This window comes from the organism of the source record quoted next, unplaced genomic scaffold (genome assembly GCF_019419815.1).
Source record: "Pyrus x bretschneideri cultivar Hongxiangsu unplaced genomic scaffold, Pyrus_bretschneideri_v1 Contig8, whole genome shotgun sequence".
NCBI classification, from domain to species: Eukaryota; Viridiplantae; Streptophyta; class Magnoliopsida; order Rosales; family Rosaceae; genus Pyrus; species Pyrus x bretschneideri.
In genome coordinates, this window is record NW_025999820.1 from 6,833,875 (window position 1) to 6,850,565 (window position 16,691).

Here is a 16,691-nt window from a genome sequence, read left to right on the forward strand (position 1 = left end):
TTTCCGGCATACAATGGATGAATTTCTTTATTGAGGCCATCTCCAACTGATTTGGCTAAAGGGTTGAAAATAACCCAAAATGATATGAAAATCATCTCCAACCAAGGACTAAGTCAAAGAGCTTGTGGGCCCCACCTGGCCAAAAAAGAAGAAAAGGGCCAACCACCAAGCCTACCCCAGGCCTGGCCGAACGTTTAAATGCAACGACTAGCCGTTATATTTGAATTTTTTTTTTAAATTTAAAATTTCATTTTTTTCCTATAACTTCCTAAGCCATTAAACAACATTAAATAACATTAAGTAACATTAAACAACATAAAAATTATACAACGTAAAAAATAAAAATAAAAATTTAACAACATTAAACTTAAACAACAGTTTTAAAAACATTTAAGAACATAAAACTTAAACGCCTACTTCATGCTTCTTTTGGCCCAAAGATGTGCAACAAGATCCTATTGTAGGTACCATTTTTTGGATTCAAAGGCAAATTAGGCCTATCATATATTTTTGCACGAGCCCTTATCGACAAGAAATCTGCAAAGTTACTTACACATCAACACATGGCACTCGAAATCCGAGACGTAAAATTAGTGAAATTCCTTCTCGAAAATTATTGGCAATCCATAAATAAAATTATTGAGGTAGTTTAATTTAAGTAACCATATTAATTCAATTAAAATAATAAAATATGTTTGACCATATGGCCCTTTGGCCCCCTCGATTGGAAATGATTTTTTGTCACAAGGCTACGTTTGGCTTATGGCCCTCTGGCCCCTCGGTTAGAGATGGTAAGACATATGGGCCTGCATTGTTCACTAAAACATTAATTTCTTGGAGGGCTATAAGGCTAAAACGAGCTTTCTGATCCTTCTTCGATTGGAGATGGCCTGAGGCTCTAAATTAGAAAGCCACATAGAGGATAGATCCCCCATTACAAGGTTAGATAGGCTGTAATGGTCATGGTCATGCCATTTTATCACTCATAGGCACATGGTAAGGTGTAAGCAAAGTCTCGGCTTGTCATTGACATGAAAAGTTCATGCAACTCGGATAAGTTCTTGAGTCTTTCAATATTTTGCATTTTCCCAAATTATGTCGGTACATAATTACAAAATATGCACCAAGATTATTGATCTACGTACAAATTGATAAGTCCTAAGTTTCTTGCATGCTGCTCATGACAAATGACAAGGCTTTGGTACAACATGATCTCCACATTAACAAGGCGAGGCATAGGTGTTATGGATGTAGATTGATGACTACTGAATCAGGATTACCAAGTCAAACCCAATTAAAAAAGAAAGAAAACAAAGAAATTAATCTACATCCATAACCATAAGATGGATTAATATACTAATTAAATATAGAAAGTCTGAGGGTAGGATGATAAGGAGAGAAGAAGATGGCGCCACGAAATTTCAAAGAAGGTTCAACCCCATAAGGCTCAAATTATTTCATTCAACGTTTACAGATTTCAGTCAGCTGCTAATTCTAATTAAGCAAGGTTTAAGGTTTGTTCTCATTCAACTTTACTTCAAGAGATAATTATTGAGTAACAAATTAATCCTTCCTCTCTATAATTTATAGCTACAATGAACTCGCAACCAAACTCACCAATTGCTAATGGAGGAAGAGATCACGCAGTTATTCCAATTCCAGCGGTTAACCATATTCAGACGACAACATCATTGGATCAAAGAATTAAGGAAACGAAATGGCTGCTGCATCCATCATCTGGAAACTTCTCTTGCTGCATCTTCAGAGTGCCTCAACACCTCTTGGAAATCAACAAGAAGGCCTACCAACCTCATATAGTTTCTATAGGTCCTTACCACTATGGCAACATGCGTTTGGAGATGATGCAGCAGCATAAGTGGAGATTTCTTCGTGATTTACTTGCTCGAACACCATCAAATGGACCGAGACTTGATCACTACAGGCAGGTTGTAGCATCGATGGAAGAAAACATAAGAGGGTGCTATTCGGAGACAATCAATTTAAACAGTCATGATCTAGTTGAGATAATGGTGTTGGATGGTTTGTTTACCGTTGAGCTCTTTTGCAAAGTTGGAAGGTTGTCACCAAGTGATCCAGATGATCCCATCTTTAACTTGGCATGGGTATTTGCTAGCCTCATACGCGATCTTTTTCGTTTAGAAAACCAAATTCCCTTCTTCGTTCTTCAAAAGTTATTCGATGAATCAAAAGCGTCAAGAGAGGAGAGTGAGTCATCCCTTGCCAAACTTGCTTTGGAATTCTTAAATTATGCATTAGAAATACCTGATTTCAGTATTACTGAAGGAAAACATTTACTAGATTTACTTCGCTTGAGTTTTATTCCTAAACCCTATGATCATTCGCTTCAAGATCAAGCTAGAAATGTTAGTCGTCCATTAGTTCAATTGATTCGATCTGCGAAGAAGCCTCTAGAAGGAACAAGGAAGGCAGTGAAAAAATTTGCAGCACGAATCAAGTCCAAGACCAGGAAGGGAAATATTTCTCCATCGATTGAATTTATCCAATCAGCCGGAAAGCTTCACCTAGCTGGAATTAAGTTCAAGACAAGGGATGCAATGAGCTTCTTGGATATAAGATTTCTCAAGGGAGCGCTTGAAATTCCACACATAGTACTAGATGATATACGCACTGACTTATTCATGAATTGTGTAGCATTTGAACAGTGCTACTCTCATTGCTCAAAGCATGTCACCACTTATGCTGCATTCATGAGTTGCCTCATCCGCACGCCTGCAGATGTCTCATTCCTCTGTGACAAAAAGATTATTGAGAATTATCTAGGAACTGATGTGGAGGCTGCTGATTTCTTCAAAAACCTTGGAAAAGACGTGCCTTTTGATATTGATGAGAGTTATCTATGCGAATTGTTCAAGGATGTGAATGAATACCATAGAAATGTTTGGCGTGTACAATGTGCGGGTTTCAGATTCAAGTACTTCTCGACTCCGTGGTCTTTCTTATCCGCTGTAGCTGCTGTTATACTTCTACTGTTTACCGCAGTTCAAGCCTTTTTTGCTTGCTATGCGTATTTCCGTCCCCCAAAATCTGGGGGATAGGCTTAACCATCATATTTCAAAGCATTGTCCTCTAGCTGTTGGATCGGTCATTGCCGACGTCTCTGCGATTTCTTCTTTTTAAGAAAGTTATATAAGTTGCTGAAACGTTTGAACATTGTTACTTGTTTATTTCCATGTAAATCTAGCATATTACTCTCAGTTTTGTGTCAAGCCACCATCTTTGATAATGTGCTGATCTAGGAACAAAGATGTTCGAACATAAGCTTTATTAAGTGAAAATTTAAAAACCGAGATTCCTAGTATATGCAATTCGTCAGGCGGGTCAAGATGTGCCACCGGTCGCCCACCCATATAGACCGGTAAACTGGCCTGTTACATGTTTTGGTGCCAATTACTTCAGCTGACACCAGTTTTTAGTAATTGTTTCTAATTTGATCCCATCGCAAAAATGTTGCTTTTTTTGGGCACAAGATAATCCTAAAAGCTTTGGCCCATTTGGTATCCTACTAAAAAGTTTTCATTAGTTTTAAAAACAGTTTTTATAAAACTCAAAACGTCCTTTGGTATGACACAAAATTAATTTTAAGTCAACAATATTAAAAAGAGAAAGAGTAGAGAGAGGATAAAGAAAAGAGGATCTGAGAGGAAAAGGATAAGAGTGGCAATTCCAAAACATTTTCTATGTTTTTGCGGGGTTTCAACTCTAAATTTGTGACTTTAAAACTCAAGAGTTGAAACTTCACAAGAAACTTGTGTTGATTATTTAAAATTGAAAAAAATAAAAAAATAAAAAAATAAACTCTGGCATGTAAACAGAAAAAACACTAACGTCTGAAAAATATAATTAAACTAATGCAATTTGCTTCATAGAAAGCAATTTAAACATTAAACTAAGAAGACATTTACCTACTATGTACATGAATCATAATCACTATTTTACTTAATTAATTGAAAAGTTTTTATCACGGATGGTTCTTAAAATTGATTCATCCATTAAGATTTTCCTTAAAATTGAAAATCAATCTATGTAATATCTGAAAATGAATGTCACAAATCAATGTGATCCTTTTATCATAATTCCGTAAAAAATTCTGTTACGTGTTGACATAAATGAATTCACAAATTTAATTAAATATTATTATGTAAATTAAAAATATTTAAATAATAAAAAACAAGTTTGTTATAATTAAAAACTTTAAAAATAAAAAATAAGAAAAGAAGAAGATGAATGAACACTGTTCATCATCTTGTTCCCCACCCACACTACAACCCCCAACGCACCCCCTCCCATCCCAATAAGTTGTGGGTATCTTTAGAGTGTCGCCGTTGGACTTGTGGTCGAGTTCCCAAGTCAGTGGAAAAATCCTGGATGTACATGTGGTGGGCATCGGATCCTCCCACCCCGTCCCTCCACCTTCGTGTGGCGATCCTTCGGCGACCTCCTAGCCGGTTTTGGCACCGTAGAAACAGATATCGGAACAATCCCATGGATAGTGTTCAAGAATCTTAGGAAATTTTCAAAAACCAAGAAATCTAATATAAAATCTAACACGGAAATCTGTCGGAGTCATGAATCTGAGAAAATTTTCATGAACCCAGACAAACCCCATATGGAAATACACTAAATCAAGCTAAAAACGAGGATTTCAAAATTTTAAGAACAAGAAATTCAGGAACTTAAAAAATTAAACTTTTTCACGAGAAAGAGTGTTCAGTCATCTTCTTCTTCTTTTGTATTTTAATTTTAATATATTTTTTATTTTTTTAATTCACATATAATATTTAATTAAATTTGTGGGATCCATTTAAGTGCCATGTAATGAAATTTTTTTATGAGATTGTAACGAAAAATCATATTGATTTACGACATTTATTTTTAGAGGTTACGATATTGATTGATTGATTTTCAATTTCAATAACTGTGGGCCAATTTCAGAAACTATTTATAATAAAAATCTTTAATTGAATCAAAAGGTAACATATACTGGAGGAAAAGCCAAAATAAATGCCCAAAACTCTTGGTCATGAGAAATATATTTAATTTTCTGGAGGTTAGTCTATCAGATGAGTATAGGAAGGAGGAGAGGGGAGAGTTGCCGAAAATGGCTCTTTTCAGTTTTAAAGTTGTGTCTACATTCCTTTAATCCGTTGACGAGGTACGTGGAAAGTATGGAAACCGGGGGATCAGCCAAGAACAATGCCGTGTAAAACGTGTAGAGATTATTTGATATAATTTCACCACCAAAAGATTGAGCCTGTGCCGTCTGAGATTGCTTCTCTAGAAAACGCTTAGTCATGAACTGTCATGTTAGAAATGGATTTATTGTGAAACATATTGAAATTGGTTTATTAAAAACTCAAATGCTTCCTAGAAAAGCACTTGGAGCTGTGCTTCACGAAGAAGCATCTAGCATATACTTCTTCAAAAGGTGCTTCTATAAGCCAAAACACTTAATTAGTTTTTCTGCCAAACGCAATTAGAAGCATCCAAAGAATTATATTCTTCTTCATTAATATGTTATTCAATTTAGATAGTCCTTATTTTACTTTCATTTTTTTTTAACAAATAATATTATTTACACTAAGTGTGTGAAGGAGTTGGCTAAGCATCACAATGGGCTAAATTCGAATGCAGTGTTTAAAAGTTTATTTTTTATTGCAGTATCAGTTGCATTGCCCTACGAATTAATTTGTGTGTCCGATGTCACACTTGAACGAACCAGTATGAGGCTTTCTCCCTCAGCCCTCTCAGGCACCAGCACCAGACTCCGTCTAGAGCATGAGCCATGTGGTAGTTGCTCCGTTGAAGTACTACTAACACAGTTTAGATTATTATTTCGTTTTTTTCTTTCTTTATCCAAGCCACTGGCAATCATATGTTCTCATCTACATTTCCATAGAAATAGTTGAAGGTTTCCATGGTCAATACAGAATAGTTTAAGATGGTATTTCGTCTTCTGTCACTTTCTGTATACAATCAGCTTATCGATTATTTTTCCATCTTGTAGGTGCATTTGAAAAGCTTATTCAGTTTAAAGTGTCGTCTATCACTTTTCTTACGAACTGGTACATCTGGCACGCATGAATTTGTTATAGTATATCGAACTCAATTCATATATGCAATTTGCATTCTAGTCTTGTGGACGGTCGTTCCAGACCTGATCTCGATCTATTAAATTTTGTATTTTTTTGTTTATAATCACCGGCCCGGAACCTTCCCAATCTAGTAGCTAAGTTATTATATAAAGAAGGTTAACATATACGTGGCAGATATAACACGGATGACCTTGTGCCCCTTAATTTGTCGTCATATTGGTCAACTCTGGAGATATGTGCTAGCTGTGTGTGTAGTTGCTCTACATGCACGCGCATATGTAACTTACAAATGCAATTTCGCAATTTGCTTCATAAAAAACCAATTTAATTGAACTAAATAAGAAGACATATTCAACTGCAAGAATCCTTCGTCTTTTAAACGAACGGATATGCTATACAAACTGATCATGGGAAATTTCAAGGAGAGTTCATATGAAAGCATTACCCCTTTCTTTTGTAATTGCCCTGGACTCCAAAACGACTTGGTATCAGGCCTCCTTCTGCTGGGGGTGGTCTCTAAAACACCCCATGAGGCATCCGGCCTTAGTTTCAAAGTCAACTTGTTTAGGGTTTTTATCGTAAAATATTGAATCCTTCGATCTGACTGTACATACCTCAGAGACTTGGATCAAATTCTGGCTGTACGTAACTCATACGTGTTAGTCAGCAAAGTGTTATAACAAACAATTCACACTAACAACTCTCTTTTGTACCAACCATCTGGAAACCCTTGCAGAGGAAAACCCAGAAAAGTAAACCCCTCTACATAGTCAAGATGAAGATGAGCCCGATAACAATGTAGATTTTCCCCAGTAACATATTCGTAGTCTATCCACAACATTTTGTACCAAACCTTTGATCACTGGCATATGCTGCTAATTTAGCTTTCTCAAACAATATATATGTATATATGTAAATAGCACAAAGCTTACAGTAACATTACAATTTACAAGCAGCATATAAAAAATGTTACATATGTAAATAGCACAATAAATAGTATCGTATCTCTGTAAATAACACTGAGTATATCTCTCTCTGTAAACATGTTATATATGTAAAATATTATCACCTTAAACGCACTTAAAACCCGCAGCACCACACGAGCACTTTTTGCTAGTAAATACAACAAATGTACAATGACAGTAAATATAAACTGATATACAGAGAAGGATTTATGGGATTGAATTTGATTGAGCAACATTGGTGGCATGATTTGTAATATTCTTGTCAATATATAATTGGTCAATTCAAACTAGTTTACGATCGCGTTTGGTAGGCAACTACTTAAGTTTTATGCCCTTGGTTGACATTCAAGCCACACCTCAATCATTCATCAGCGTCTACTTTATTAATTCGTAGTTAAGTATAGAATTAACAACTATATATATAGCTAAGGCTTTTAATCTTGCGAAGCCATGGTTTGTATGCCCTTGATTGTTCACCCACAGAATCTTTGCAAAGAAATAAAACGAAAGGTCGTGGGTCTTCCCACCCATTAATCGATGTCTCGGTGGAAGAAAGCGGCAGTTATGCCTGATAAGAGTTGTACAGTGCCACGTCTTTCAATATTTGCATTCAGTCGACTCTCTCCCAGCGAGCAAATAGAGAAGACTGAAGAAATCCGTAGTAAACTAGTTGATGGAGCTGTTATAGTACTCGAGCAGCAAGAGAAGGAAAGCGAGGAGGATTTCCAACTCAGAACCTTTACAGAACTATTCAACAAACTTCCTTTCCCCGAGACAAATCTTTTCCTTTCCCTAATTACAAAGAAATTCAAGCGCAAAAGGCAATTTGCGGAGTTGATTTCTTCATTCAGGAAGCTTGACGCCAATGATCAACAGCAACTGATCGGTACAATCGTTGATGTCAAAGCTCATGATGAAGCAGATGATGAGGATTCAAGAGTCAGAAGATCTATAAGGCTTTCTAGAGACTTTGCCGACTATGTTAGTGTATTTGATTTAGCTGGGTTTTGGTTTTCAGAATGCTAAAGAGAAGAGAAAAGAAAAGATAGATGAAGTTGAACCGAAAAGTTTTTTTTTTCTTGTTCACTCATGCAAAAGTCTTGCAGAGGAATAATCTATACTGCACAGAAAAAACGCACTAACACTGCTTTACATTTAACTGATGGCCTTAGCTTTAGGACCACACAAAACACTACTTTTAATCTTAGTCACTCATCAACCTAATTACAAGGATCAAACACCACATGGCACTCATGGCCTTACATCATTTTAACTCGACACTTGGTAGATATGCTCAAATGAATACACACATTAAACTCATCTTATTTCTAATACTCAATCAGCTAGAGACTTATAATTCAACACTCCCCTTTAAGTCTTGAGCTAATTTCACTCCAAGCATGCTCCTGAGATAATTAAACCGATCCTTAGGCAGAGGTTTTGTGAAAATATCAGCTAGTTGCTCATTAGTTGGACAGTACACCAGATCAATGATCCCATCCTTCAGTGCATCCTTGATGAAATGGTATCTTCTGTTAATGTGTTTGGTCTTTTGATGGAACACAGAGTTCTTGGTGATTGCAATTGCTGAGGTGTTGTCACAGTGCACTAGAGTGGCTTCGGTTTGAAATTCACCAAAATCTTCAAGAACAAATCTCAACCAAATGGCTTGAGTAGTTGCTTCTGAAGCACTGATGTACTCTGCTTCTGCAGTGGAAAGAGCTACACAATTTTGCTTCACAGATGCCCATGAGAATACTCCACTGCCAAAGGAGAAAGCATAACCAGAAGTACTTTTACTGTCCTCAATTGATCCACTCCAGTCACTGTCACAGAACCCAATTAACATTGAGTTCTTACCCTTCACATATTCCAGACCATAATCAAGTGTGCCTTTAATGTATCTTAGCACTCTTTTAGCAGTTCCAACATGCTTACTAGTAGGACAGTGCATAAATCTGGCTAACAGACTGGATGCATACATAATATCAGGCTTGGTTGCAGTGAGATATAAGAGACTTCCCACCAAACTTATGTACAACTCTTCACTTGCAGCACCACTTCCATCATCCGTGGTTAACTTCTCAGTTGCAACTAATGGAGTAAGCACAGGTTTGCACTCTTTTAGACCAAATTTGTCTAACAAAGAGCTTGCATATTTCTTTTGGTGGATGAAAATGCTTGAAGTGGTTTGAATTATTCCCATCCAAGAAAATGATGGAGAAGGCCCAAATCAGTCATCTCATACTTTCGTTTCATGTCTTCCTTGAATTCTTCAAGCATTTGTTTGTTGCTCCCAGTATAGATTATGTCATCCACATAGATCGACACAATCAAAATGCCTTTCTCTTCTGCCTTGATGTACAATGTTGGTTCACTTAAACTTCTTGTGAAACCACATTGTGAGAAATATGTATTGATCTCTCCATACCAGGCCCGTGGTGCCTGTTTTAGACCATACAAGGCTTTGTGAAGTTTATATACCCTGTCTTCCTCCCCTTTAGCTACAAAACCATCAGGCTGCTCGACATAAACCTCCTCCTCTAGAACACCATTTAAAAAGGCCGATTTGACATCAAGTTGATAGAGTTTCCAACTCTTTTGTGCAGCCAATGCTATAAGAGTTCTGATTGTATCTAACCGAGCAACAGGAGCAAAAGTCTCATTGTAGTCTATTCCTGGTTTTTGGGCATATCCCTTTGCAACAAGCCTTGCCTTGTTCTTTTGCACAGTTCCATCCAAGTTGAGTTTGGTTTTAAACACCCATTTTACTCCAATTACAGGCTTGTTACTTGGCCTGTCTACTAACTCCCAGGTTGCATTCTTTTCAATCATGGAGAGCTCATCCTTCATAGCATTCATCCAAGATTCATCCTTAACTGCATCTTCAAATTTCTCTGGTTCTATAATGCACAGATTACATTGAGCAAGCACATCATCCAGCTTTCTCCATTTTAATGGAGTATGATCAAATGCCTGAGTGTCACTCACACCTGCACTTGACTGAGAATTGACCTGTGTATCATCAATACCACTTGCAGTGTGACATCCCGTCCCGGAAATATTAAAACGTACATGTGAATTGTCAACTTTGCCCCTAGTTCGTTTTTTTTGACGTAATTAGTTGTTTTGTGTGTGTGGCATGTGTTGGACCACACCCACACCTGCACACACACTGTCTCACTCTCCCTCTACCTCTGTCACTTTCCCTCTCTCTCTTTCTCCCCCCTCCCCAAGTCCTCTATTCTTCTTCTTCTTCCTGCAACGTACGGACACACACACAACTAAACCAAATCATCACAGATCGAAGAAACTAAGGCCATATTCGAGCTCGTGAAGCTCGTGGGAGTACAGCTGTACCATTTCCAGGTGAGAAACCAGTCGTTTTCACGTCGATTTCTTAAGCTCCGATTTGAGTACTGTTCATGCAAATTTAACCTAGCTAGTTTTTGGGATTTTGAAGCTTGTAGTTGTGTTTGTGAGGTTCCCAGGAGCCTCGGAGTGCTTCGTTGGACAAATTTGGACGTCGGGAAAGCTTGGTTCGAAGTTGGCCGATTTTTTAGTTTGAAGACAGGTATGATCGCGTGGTTTTTAGCCTTTAAAAGTAGTCTATCGTGATTCTCCTAGGTCTAAGCTTCATTTAGGTTCAAGAATCATGAAAATTGGTTGAAAAACGAAGGAGAATAGTGAGTTTAAAGTTTTCCCAGTTTTCCGGTGACTGAAGTCCGGCGAGGGTAGGCCAGAGAAGAAACAGGAATATTCCGTTAATTTTAACGGAATATTCCTAACGGCAGTAGCAGTATCCGGTTAAGTTTAACGGAATATTCCGGAGTTTTAACAGAATATTCCTGACGGCGTCAATTGACACCGTCAGTGTGCACGGCAAGTGGCCGCGCGTGGGGGCGCGTAGGTCCGTGCCTATTTTGGCGCGTGGGGGCGCGTGAGAGGTCCAAAAATTATTTTAAAAATATGGTTGTGATCCTGAGGTTGTGTAGAGCACGTTGGTATATTCATTTGTCCATTTTGAGCAATGTATAAGAAGTTATTTTGAACGGAAGGTTATGTGCTTTAAAGTTAACGTTTTTATAGTTAATTCGCATATAGGTGATTCCTATCCCGAGGACGAGCGTGCACACTCGAGGCAGGGGGGCTACGACCCTTCCACATACCAGTGAGTGGGCTTTTGGTTTTCCGTATACCTATATACATATAATTCCCAGAAATTAGTATAAATGCTTATTCGTTATATGCCGTTTCTTTTATATAATTGGTGGTTATGCATGATTAGTTGCATCTACGTTTATTTATAAATTCAGTTATGTGTATGTATATATATTTAATGGTGATGTGGAGGCACAGGTAAGTGCCAGGTAAGCGTTATTTCATATATGCATTCAATAGTGATTAGAGATGCTTAGAGAGCTCATAACCTGCACCCCCGGTGTTAGTGCTCCCGCCCAGAGTAGGGCACAATCCTTCACGTGTTGTTCACCTCCCGCACCACACGCTCAGCTTGGATCCAAGTTAGGTGCACAGTCCTGTCGTACAGACCACTATAGGTGGTTCCGACTCGTAGGTGACCCGCGATTATTCGCACAGTCTTCACGTGATCGTAGCACTAAAGCGTTTATATGTATCGCACCAGGCCTGTCGTACAGACCACTATAGGTGGTTCCGACTCGTGGGCAGGTTTAGCTGTTGAGATTGAGATTTGAGCTCTAGATTCAGCCGTACAGGTCACTTTAGGTGACTCCGGCTGCCAGTGATAAGTTTTGACACGGTTTATACCTAAGCACTTGCATATTATTATGAGGTTTTGAGCATGACGGCATACCTTTGAGCATGATGGCATACCCTTGAGCATATTTGGCATATTTATACCTACGTATATATGTTTATTTTCTGGGAAGTATACAGGTTTTACGGCGAGGGGTTAGAATGTATTTTATGAAATGGTTTTCAAAGAATTTGTTTTTGCCCACTCACGCTTTTGTTTTGCGCCCTTCCAGGTTCTAGTAGCTTAGCGGGTTCGGTGGTTTTCCCAGAGGAAGTCCCGGCATTTATGACAGACACGCACCGATGTAGGGTCACCTTCGGGTGCACTATTGTTGTATCTTTTCCTTGGACTGCTGTAGTCTTTAGGCTCTGAATTCAGCGTCTCACTTACGCTAGCACTTATTTTATCACATTACATATGCTAGTTTTAAATTATTCGTACTTTTATATTATTTCCTTTAGCTTCCGCACTGTGCACATGGCTACGTCACCTCCACGTGACGGCCAGCATGCCCTAATCTCGGTTAGGGTGTGTCATGCAGCTTCTTCCAATATGCCAGGTGATAAACCACTTGAACCTTGAGTGTCATGTTCTGTATTCTCACTTCTTGGTGTATCCACAGTGTCAAACTCATAAGTAGGCAGTGACATATATCTTTCTGTGCTTCTTTCCCAATCCCAAGATGAGTTTTCATCGAACACAACATCTCTTGATAGAATCAGTCTCGTAGAGATTGGATCAAATACTCTATAACCTTTCTCACATTTTGCATATCCAACAAAGACTCCTTTTATACTCTTGGGTTCTAGCCTGTGTCTTAGCTCGGATGGAGTATGAACATAACAAACCGAGCCAAAAACTTTCAAATGAGCAATACCAGGTTTCCTTTTGCTGTAAGCGTCAAAAGGTATTATACTATCCAGTGATTTGGTAGGACATCTGTTTAACAGATAGACAGCAGTATGCACAGCTTCTGCCCACATATAGTAAGGCATTCCTTTGTCATGAAGCATAGACTTGGCCATTTCAATCACAGTTCTGTTTTTTCTTTCAACCACTCCATTTTGTTGTGGAGTGTAAGAGATAGACAGTTGCCTTTGGATTCCCTCTGTGTCACAGTATTGCTTGAATTCATTTGATAAGAACTCCCCTCCTCTATCACTCCTTACACATTTTACCTTCATTCCACTTTGCAACTCAGTCATGGCCTTGAATTTCTGAAAACAAGTAAGAGCTTCAGATTTGAATCTAAGAAAATACACCCATATCATCCTGGTTGCATCATCCACAAGCAACATGAAGTACTTGTTTCCTCCAGTAGACTCGATTCTCATCGGTCCACACAGATCAACATGAACCAATTCAAGTGGAGCACCAGCTCTTTGTGCTTGACCACTAGGAAACCTTTCTCTGTGTTGCTTACCATATTGACAGCCTTCACACACTTTGTCATACTAATCTAGATATGGTAATCCATGAACCATGTCATTATCCTTCAATTTCTTGATCCCCCCAAAGTGTAGGTGGCCTAATTTTCTGTGCCAAGTCAGAGAACAATGAGCAAAACTGGTCTTCAACACAAGTTGTTTCTCAGGCCGTAGAGATAGAGGATAGCACCTGTTTTCTTTCATTTTTACACAGATAATTTGACATTTCAGAGAAGGACCATAAAAAACAGTACACATATGTCCACCAAACATAAGATAATATCCGTGCTCATCCATTTGTCCTATACTTAATAGATTCTCTTTCAAACCAGGTAGGTACATGACTTCTCGAATGTATTTTCTTCCTCTGTTAGTCTCAATTTCCAGTGATCCCATTCCTGCCACATTAACTAACACTCCTGTTGGCATTTGAACTTTCCTTGCAACATTTGTATTCATATCAACAAGAAGATCAACATTTCCTGTCATATGATTACTGCAGCCACTATCTATGTACCAATCTCCATTAACCTTAGTCTCAGCAACTGCACAATTTGCATAAAATAAGTTTCCTGTCACTTCCATTTGACTTGCACAGTTTGCCTTTTGAACAGACTTTCCAAACAGTACACTCTCTAGCCCAATGACCAAATCTATCACAGTTATGGCACTTGGATTTCCCCTTATATCTACATTCACCATAATGAAACTTTGAACACACCTTACACTGAGGTTTTACACCCTCTTGACCCATAATCTGTGAGGAAGTACTATTCTGTGCAACATTTGTGAATGATTTTTGCTGAAACTTTGGTTTCGAATCCCATTTCTTACCCTTTTGATTCCAATTTTTTTGTGGTTTAAAAGTACTAGACTGAGGATAACTTCGATTCTGCCCTTTTGAACTAACAGTAAGAGAAGAAAATGCTCTCTCAGTTACATCTGAGGAATGCAAATCAAACCTCTGCTCTTGACTCTTCAATATAGCTAGTACCTCTTGCAGTTCAACAGATTCTAAACATTTGGTGTTTTCTATCACTAAGCATATAGGATCATATATCTTAGTGAGACTGATTAACACCTTCTGAACTAATCTCTCATTTGACAGAGTTTCACCAAATGTCTTCATTTGATTAATCAAATCATTTAAACGAGTAAGATACCCAGTCAAGGATTCATCATCACACATTCTAGTGTATTCAAACTCTCGTCTAAGATTCTGGAGTTTCACAGATCTTACCTGATCCCCACCGTGATATTCGCCATACAACAGATCCCATGCCATTTTTGCCGAGTCTGCGTTTGCGATTCGAGGGAAAATCTGATCAGAGACTGCGTTTTGAATGATTCCAAGAGCTTTTGGATCTTTCATGAAGATTGCAGCCATTTTCTCATTATCGTCAGCATCAACATCTGTATCTTCATCAGTCTTAGCTTCCTTCTTCTTCGAATCGGAAACTGAAATCCCTTTTTCCACCAGATTCCACAGTCCATATGACTTGAAAATGGTAACCATTTTGATTCTCCAGAACTCGTAGTTCTTATCGGAGAAGATCGGGGTCCTCACTTTAGCACTCCCAGATCCAGCATCGTGAGCTTGTGTGAATCCAGAAACACGTAGTTCTTTAGGTCATAGACAAACTCCGGCAACCTTCACCGAAACCAGAAACGGTGATGTTTGAGCTCACAGAAACACGCCCAGATCTTAATCGAAACCAGGCTCTAAGGCCATGTTAGTGTATTTGATTTAGCTGGGTTTTGGTTTTCAGAATGCTAAACAGAAGAGAAAAGAAAAGATAGATGAAGTTGAACCGAAAAGTTTTTTTTTCTTGTTCACTCATGCAAAAGTCTTGCAGAGGAATAATCTGTACTACACAAAAAAAAACGCACTAACACTGCTTTACATTTAACTGATGGCCTTAGCTTTAGGACCACACAAAACACTACTTTTAATCTTAGTCACTCATCAACCTAATTACAAGGATCAAACACCACATGGCACTCATGGCCTTACATCATTTTAACTCTACACTTGGCAGATATGCTCAAATGAATACACACATTAAACTCATCTTATTTCTAATACTCAATCAGCTAAAGACTTATAATTCAACAGTTTTTGAGCGTCTTGTCACCTGGCAAGATGCTAAGAAATGGAAAGGTCTACCGGAGACATCTGATAATGAAGGCACACATGAAGAAATCAGAGGTAGTGATCAAGAAGTTTGTCCGGATTGGCAATGTCGTTTTGATGAATTTTTCTTTGGTTTCTCAATTATTTGGTTCAAGGGACAAAGCGTGCCTGCTCAAATACATCTGATAGAAGAACTGTCCTATAATCTTGGAGTTAAAGATGGTGATCTAACTTATGAGAAACTCCCCAATGGAAGTGGGGAGGATTTTATCCGACTGACAAGATTCACAGAGCTGTGTAAGAAAGCTATTCACTTTGGTGACTAAGTTAGCGTCTTTAACATAGTTGATAATAAACTACATGAAGGAACAATTCTCCCTCAGAGGAATGTCCATCAGCGGTGAGATAAAGTACTAAGCCAAAAAACATCGCTTCCTGAGAGAATGATCCTTGAGCAGCAAGATTCTGTGGGTGCTGCCGATTTACTCTTGCATCTATCGAGTTTTGGGTTCAGCCTACTATCTGCCAGTAGTCAACGGAAGATGATTCGAAGAATTTCTTATGTCACTAAAGGTGTTGTAACCACAAAATTTGTAGAGGAAATTGAGGAAGGTTTTAGATTGAGAGCATTCACGGTGCTATTTAATGAAGTTTCAATCATAACCCGAATTCATGTATTCAAGGATCTTAGAAAAAAATTCTCCCGTGAAAGAAAGTTATGTGAGCCTATTCTTTTGTTGAGACAACTAAACTCCATTGACCAACAAAATCTGTTCAGACAGCTGTTTGATCGGTTGTTGGAAAGCCCTTCATATGTCAAAAAGGTCATAATCGAGATACTCCCGGAGGAAAGTGAGGAGGATTTCAGATTCAAAAAATTTATAAAGTTGTGTCGGGCATATCCTTTCCTTTGGAAATACTTGGGCCGGCAAGAAGCTGAGAAGTGCAATCGAAAAGGTACACCTCAAACATCGGACAATGAGGAGATACAAGAGATCAAGTAGTCCTGCTTTTCTAAATTTTTCTTTGGTGTGTCAATTATTTGGTTCAAAACAAGATGTGCTGACCACCCAGCGAATCCCATTCAACTACTACTTGCCAGTAGTGTTAAAGAAGATGATTTTATGATTGAGAAAAGCCCCCAAGAGACTGAGGAGAATTTCAGACTTAAGAAGATTCTCAGAGACGTTTAAACAGCTTCAAATCAGTTCCCAAGAGTATATCGTGAAATATATTCAAGATACATTAATTCAC

General features: G+C 38.3%; 2 protein-coding genes across 2 annotated transcripts; one reads left to right on the forward strand and one right to left on the reverse strand.

Moving 5' to 3' along the window:
- Positions 1-1,264: 1,264 nt before the first annotated feature.
- On the forward strand, positions 1,265-3,329 carry LOC103947527 (UPF0481 protein At3g47200-like). The gene is made up of 2 exons (XM_009358437.3): positions 1,265-1,514; positions 1,591-3,329. Exon 2 carries the CDS (start codon positions 1,596-1,598, stop codon positions 3,075-3,077), a length of 1,482 nt encoding a protein of 493 aa, XP_009356712.2. The 5' UTR covers positions 1,265-1,514; positions 1,591-1,595; the 3' UTR covers positions 3,078-3,329.
- A 9,080-nt stretch (positions 3,330-12,409) lies between these two features.
- Positions 12,410-14,819, reverse strand: LOC125473010. The gene is made up of 3 exons (XM_048575224.1): positions 14,174-14,819; positions 13,558-13,992; positions 12,410-13,311 (listed from the first exon to the last, which is right to left on the reverse strand). Exons 1-3 carry the CDS (start codon positions 14,817-14,819, stop codon positions 12,410-12,412), a joined length of 1,983 nt encoding a protein of 660 aa, XP_048431181.1.
- Between the last annotated feature and the right edge of the window lie 1,872 nt (positions 14,820-16,691).